Here is a 7,291-nt window from a genome sequence, read left to right on the forward strand (position 1 = left end):
TGGCTAGCTTGCAAGCCTTTTTCTGCAGCACAAGTCACCCCACACAGCATCTCGTGTTGTACTCTCAATACTTTAGTGTTTCTGTGTGAAATGGCCCCTTAAAGACTGCCAGTGTCAGTGCTAGTGGAGTGAAATGTAAAAGGCAGAAGTCAGTGATGACCCCCCGGACAAAGAAAGTTGAATTATTAGACAAGTTAAAAGAGGGATGAGTGCTGCCACGGCTGGTCAGTTGTTTGGTATAGGTATACAGTAGTGCACTAAGGTAGTATAAGTTATTATTTACGGTTTTGCCTATTAACACCATTCCTTGGAACCTAACCCCTGCAAATAACAAGGGTTTACAGTAATACAGTACAGAACTAGTAATAATCATAACAATGATAACAGTATTGACAGTTTCTTGAGCGATTGTACATTAGTTATGGTACCTCCCTTGTGTTTAGTGGGTGTTCCTGTGCATCAATTTGTATAAATTTTTCATTAATGATCTAAAAGTCAAGTTAGGTCAGGTTATGTTAAGTTTGATTAGCTCCTAACCACCCTGGCCCAAACCAAACGTCCTACAAGTACATTCATCTGTAATAGACATACCAACAAGTTCACAACTAACCTGAGATACTCAGCTGGTGTAGGTGGCTGGCATTGGCTGCTTCAGACATTATTTATCAGCCTACCATCATACTCTGTAACAATATGGGGAACATTATTTTACAATGAGACCTCTATTTAATGCATTACATATATGAGAGGTAAGGTCCGTTAGATGTGAAACCTCCATTTAACGAACTATATGGAGACGAAAGTCGGTTATATCGAGAGTCCGTTAGATGTAAGACCCACCTATCTAATGGATTAAATGGAGAGAGAAGTCTGTTATATGGAGGTTTCACTGTCTGCTTATTTTATTTGTTTACTAAATAAACTGAAATTTGAAGATACCTTGTAAATTGATTATCACAGTCAGCCATAATAATAATGCAAATACTGAAGATAAACTGTTCTACCTTATATGATTCCACTGGTGAGGGTGTGGAGTGGAGTTGGAGGTGGGGGAAATTGGGGAAGGTGTGGGGGGGGGGGAGGAGTTGGGGAAGGGAGGTGTGGGAAAGGCAGCTAATTTCAGTGCTACACATTTGATAACTGAGGATGCCCTTGACAAATCCTATACTATCTTTCAGTGAAGGTAGTACTGTACAGCAGCAACATGCATAACTCTCACCAATATGTGATGGGTTCGAGCCTCAACCTGGACACACGTGAGAAGGATGTTATCCAGTGTGATCTGCACTACCAAACATCACAGCTTTCCATTCCCCGGTTTCCTCCTGTACTAACACTGGGTAGTGCCCGAACGGCTAGTAAGCTGATAAATGGCAAAAATAATACAAGTACAGTAAAGTAATGAAAAGCAAGGTTCTACCCTCAATCTATCTTATACCACCTCATTTCCATTCTCCTACACTAGTTAAGCTGTACTGTACAAAATTTGTCAATCACACAATAGCAGAAATAAATCTAAAATATATACAGGTATATCATCTTAACAAAAATAAATTGGTGCCATGCCAAACTAGAATCTTTAAATGTTAAATGATACTGACACTGTACAGTAAAACCTCTACTTAACACACTATATCATAAGGAAAATCCATTACATCGAGGGTCTGGTAGTTGTGAAGCCTCCAACTAACCAACTATAGATATGTAAGTCCATTATATCTAGGATCTGTTAGTTGTGACCCCCCCCCCTATCTAACTGACTTTATATACAGAGAAGTTCATTATATGGAGGTTTCACTGGACAGTATTTTGGGGTTCTCTCACCATGATGGGATAAGGAATGATAGTTAGTACTGTACTGTATTTTAATTGTACACAACAAGTGCTTCTACAACCTTCCCTATTTTATAGGACAAATAGGAGCAAAAAAGAATTAAGCTATTTTGCAAAGTACTGATCACCAAATTAGAATTTCTATTGTTTAATAAGTGTAAGCTCTTCTGAATACAGTACAGTATATCTTTCCTGCCCATTTAATGCACTGAAACAATTTTTTTTTGCAATTTAGAACCGATAAAAAAAAATAATAAACTCAGCAACATGAGAATGCCATTAATTTTGGGCCCTGGTGTATCCATATTAAATGTTGCAGGTAACTGATTTAACTGACTTACATGCACAGTTGGCTCCACTCCTGCATTAACCCCACTTACCGCTGCAAATCCTCTCTATCCGAGGTGTGAACCCTGAACTCTGAGGTATGAATTCGAAGCATTAACTAGTGAATGGGACGAAGAGCAGAGGGATGTGTCAGGGTAGCTGGTACTGGGGGTGAGGAGAGAAAGTGTTTATCAGTTGGGAAGAGATTACAATGCAGGAAAATGCTTTAACAATAGTGACAGAATTTCCCCAGCTGAGTTTCACACACTTCAAGGTTCACACCTTAAGGAGAGTGAGCATTGACAATGCTAAGTGGTACACACAGGAGTGGAGCCAACTGTACAAGGATGAGAGAGAGAGATATGAGCATCCATGACACAGCAATGTTCAGGAATTATTAAAGAACATGGCACTGTGTGATTTATGGGGATAAATACTAGTGAAGAGGAGTTGTGTTTGCTCCTCTCAACTGTATACCCCCCTTTAAAAAAAACAAAAATCCAACAAGTTTGTCCATTAATTTTGCTTTAGAAATCCCGCTTTACACTTTCTTTACGTACCCTCTCATTAGTTGTACTGGTTTCACTCATACCTGTTGCTGTGATCTCTGACCGTCCAAAAAAATGATGCAGGATTACACTCCATGTTACTACAGTACAGTCCTCATAACCTTGCAACTAATTGGCAGGGTCAACCTAGGGGTATTATTAAAGTTTCAGCTACAACTCGGTTAAAGCAATTTTGTGTTTACCATTAGTTATATCTTGTCAATAGGAACAACTTTGTCTAAAACCACTTCTTTCACAAATGGATATTAACAGAGAAAGTAAATTCACTTAAGAAATTAACATAAATTTGCAGTCACTGCATGTCGTCTGTTTGTTACAACCAACCAGATCAGTCTGAGCTTATTCTCACCTCCACAAAAAATGTAAAATTACACCATTACGCTTCTACAAAGTTGCTTTCATTGGTACCAGATATCAAAATAAGTACTTTCTGTTTAATATAGCAGGGACGGCTAGGAAGTTGGGCAAGGTTAAGTAGGTTTCTTTGGTTGGTTAGGTCAGGTTGTATGGTTAAGTCCAAAACAACTCATTTCTGACGGAAATGAAGGTCAAATTCAAATGAAGCACACCAAATACCATGGGAAAAACAAAATTTTTTTGTCAAACAGTAGTTGTGGCTGAAACAGTAAATTCACCACCCTAGGTAGGTAGGTACACTCACTCAAAGATTATTCTGCACCTTTATGGGGTTATACAACATAACACACCAGACCAAGAAAATTGATAACACTCGTCACGGCTTCTGTCACAGTGATCATTGCGGATGATTTCAGAGCCAAGTGGTGCAGAATATTTTTTAGTGATTGTACATGTTACTGTACTATCAACATGCCCTTGAGTATAGAGCACCACCAACCTTTCTCACTGACAATGTGTTAACTCTCCTATCTCCTCTGCTCTTATCAAATTATGGTCTTATCTTCCTTGACCTTATACAGTGCACAAACATGGTCCAGAATATCGACACCATACTGTACTCAAAGTATTAACAACGCTCAGACCTACTAATACATGCACCCCATACTTTTTTTATCTTTCCATAAGTAAGAACTCGTGGTGATACTATAAGATGCAGCCTACAAGATATTTATGCTAGGTTAGACTGAAGCTATCTTTGTAGACTGCAGGCTATAGCAGCACCGAATACTGTACATCTGATGACTCACAATGACTAACAAAGTACAACACTGATTAGATAAAATAAACATAATGCAAGTCAAGTTGAACAATATAATTTAAGTTCTCTAACATCATCTTGTTCTTATTAAAATAGATCAAGAAAGAATCTAGAAACGTGTCTGTTGCTACTGATGCCCTCCCTCCCCACCACCAAACACAACTTGTCAAAAGGGGGCAAACAAAATTGAATTCAAAATCAGGACTGCCTTTAAAGAATTTGGTAAACTTATCGTTTCGGTCATGCACCTATTCGGAAGTAAAGTTAGAATCGTTCCAAGCACATAAAAAAACCATCGGAAAAACATAATTTCAACCTAACCTAAAATTAAAATCCTAAAGTTCACTGCATAACCGAAATGATAATAAAACCAAGAATTTTCTGGAACAACAGTGTACTGTACATAAGCTAGGTAACATAAAAATGGAGGGAAACTGCAGCGGGCCTATTGGCCCATACCGGGCAGTCCCGTTTACACCCGACCCCTATCGCTCATACAGTACTGTATATCCATCCAACCTATGTTTGAAGCTATCCAGCATATTCGAGTTAATGATGATGTTTGGTAACTTGTTCCACTCATCCACTACTCTATTTTCAAACCAATGTTCACCTATCTCATTTTTAAATCTAAATTTGTCTAATTTAAAACCATTGTTACAAGTTTGCTCCTGGTTGGATAGTTTGAGTACCTTTGTTATATCACCTTTGTTTAGCTCTGACTTCCATTAATACACTTCGATCACATCGCCCTTCACTCTTCATCTCTCGAGGGAGTACAAATTAAGATTAGTCTTCCGTCATTCTCCTCTGAATTCTTTCTAGGGATTCTTTATCCATTCTGTAGTACAGTGACCAGAACTGAATTACATAATCCAAGTGAGGTCTCACAAGCGCAAGATATAGTTTTAGGATGACCTTGCTAGTCTTGTAACTAACACTCCTTTATATGAACCCAAATACTTTGTTAACTTTGTTTCGAGCAAATACACATTGTTGACTTGGTTTAAGATTCCTACTTATCATTACTCCCGAATCTTTCTCTCAGTCGGATTTCCCTATAACACATTGTTCATCTGATATCTGGTTTCTGTTTACATCTCCTAGACGAAGTACTTTACATTTGTCAACTAAATTTCATCTGCCATTTTTCAGACCATTCAAAAAGTTGGTTTAGATCTTCCTGTAGTTTTGCAGAGTCCTAGTAAGAATAGGTGAGTAAATCTTTAATGAAATTCATGACATAGTTCAAGCAATAACCCTAGTCAAACAATCTTCCATTTATAAAGTTCCTTAAAACAGTAAAATTATCGTTTCGTTCATCCCTATGTTTTTCTGCCATTTTTTGACGTTCTGAATGATATTGATCTTACCTGAGCTACACTAACCAACCTAACCTAACAAACCTAACCAACAAACCTAACCAACCAACTAAACCTAACCTAGCCACAGAACCCAGGAACTATATCTAACCTAACCTAAATTCCTAGGATTCCCCGGATGACCCGAAACTATAATAATACCCCTTTAGTCATAGATGTGTAGACAGCAAGCTATAGTAGCACCAACACATGAGTAAACTTTCCTCTTGGCATGCACACAGATAGATTAAAATAAACATCTATGATGCAGTATATAACTCCTGTTACAGAGGCATGAAACCACTGTTTGTTTTAACCATTAACCTGATACTTTATAGTTGACAAGACAAGACAATTTCAGAGACAATGAAAATATATTCAGTCACACACACACAAAAACCAGTTCTAGTGAACAGGACATCAATTAAGTTGTAATAGGAAAAATTTCCCAATTCCATACAAAGGATTAACCACATTTCAGCGAGTTTTTGGAACTTGTAACAAGTACAGTACAATTAACAAAGGAATATGCTCATCGTAAGCATCAAGCTGCTCTTTACAAATGTCTAACCCAAGAGAAGAGAATAAATATGTTATTTACGAAGAGAACAGTCAAGATCAAGTGAAAATGACTGAAATCTGGGTCCAGTTCCCACTAGTGACGTACACACCACCACAACTCTCCCAGTGTCTACTACTTAACAACTTACTGCCTTAATTACTATTGATGGCACTCTGCTTGCTTATACTAATACTTGATAGCCCAACAACTCCGCAGATCCGAGTAGCTTAATCCAAGAGATAAGTTATCAGACATGTCATACGGCCACCAATAATGTCATAATATTTACCAATACGGCCATTTAAAAAGAAGGGTCTCTTACCATACTCTTGTACAGTCAATCCATTTCAGCTGGTGATTTCTGCCACACCTTATTAATTACTGAAATAACGAGGAAAACTTCTTTAGAAGAATGACAACAGTGAAGTCACCATCATAAGATCGAAAATACAATAAACACTAAAAGGACGAAGTTGACGAACAAATAAGCATCGTGATATAAAACAAAAAGGATCACAGTAGATGCGTTTCCCTGTATATAGTGTCGGGAATACTTATTGTAGCTAGAACATGGAGTGTAATGGTGTTCATTTCATCTATACTCTTCTACAGACCCCATGAAATTACGTCACGACACATGTTGACCAATCACAGCGTCCCAGTAACAGTGCGCTCCAGTCAAACATTGCACACAGTCACACTCATTATTACTTGTCATATAATTATAAAGTTCCCATATTATATGAACTAATAATACATGATTAAACTCTTCTAGGTATGTCCGCATATAGTTGTGTACAGCACATCGGTGATCAAATCTGAAATTCAGTGGTAAATTATTTTACAATACTTTATTTAAATAGATAAAATAATATATATATATATATATATATATATATATATATATATATATATATATATATATATATATATATATATATATATATATATATGTAAAATGTAGTAGTTGTCCAGTCTAAGTTAGTGTATGAAATGGCTTATACTATGTACTATAGAGTATAGACTATCTGCTGGTCTCTCCAATTACTGTATATACTGTAAAAACAACACACACCAATGCATCCTATAGAATACTATTAATTTTAGAGTGCCAGAGTAACTATAATATATTTACAAAAGGTTGCAAAATCGGATAATATAAGACCCAGATGTTTTATTATTTCATGCAAAGAATTCAAAAAGTTTCCAGCCAACATTAATGGCCAACTGAGAACATGACTGTGATATGTGGGATATGTTAGGTGAAGTGTATAGCTGAGCGGCGAGTGTAACCACGGTTGGTGTTATGTGGTTGCAAAACGTAACCATTGTTTCAAAACTACAGTATTCATAACGCATACCAGTTCAACATTACTAAGGAACATGTATACCTTCCCAACGCAATCGGTTTCTACGATTCGTATTAAATAATAATCTTAAAACAAGGAATCATCCATTATTT

The 7,291-nt window shown here is 37.0% G+C and overlaps 1 protein-coding gene across 6 annotated transcripts in view; it reads right to left on the minus strand.

Moving 5' to 3' along the window:
- LOC121875716 (E3 ubiquitin-protein ligase Su(dx)-like) overlaps positions 1-6,297 on the minus strand; it is a 30,063-nt gene extending 23,766 nt beyond the window's left edge. For 3 of the 6 annotated variants that reach the window (XM_042380368.1, XM_042380367.1, XM_042380363.1), the window contains exons 1-2: positions 6,152-6,297; positions 611-683 (exon numbers count right to left, since the gene is read on the minus strand). In XM_042380368.1, the coding sequence (XP_042236302.1) occupies positions 611-659 (49 nt within the window). In that variant the 5' untranslated portion in view covers positions 660-683; positions 6,152-6,297. Of the gene's footprint in view, positions 1-610; positions 684-1,219; positions 1,364-2,213; positions 2,326-5,977; positions 5,997-6,151 lie in introns of those variants that run through there. The other 3 variants (XM_042380364.1, XM_042380365.1, XM_042380366.1) reach the window with 3 other exon arrangements.
- Positions 6,298-7,291: the final 994 nt, after the last annotated feature.

Source organism: Homarus americanus, unplaced genomic scaffold (genome assembly GCF_018991925.1).
Source record: "Homarus americanus isolate GMGI-L3 unplaced genomic scaffold, GMGI_Hamer_2.0 scaffold22250, whole genome shotgun sequence".
NCBI classification, from domain to species: Eukaryota; Metazoa; Arthropoda; class Malacostraca; order Decapoda; family Nephropidae; genus Homarus; species Homarus americanus.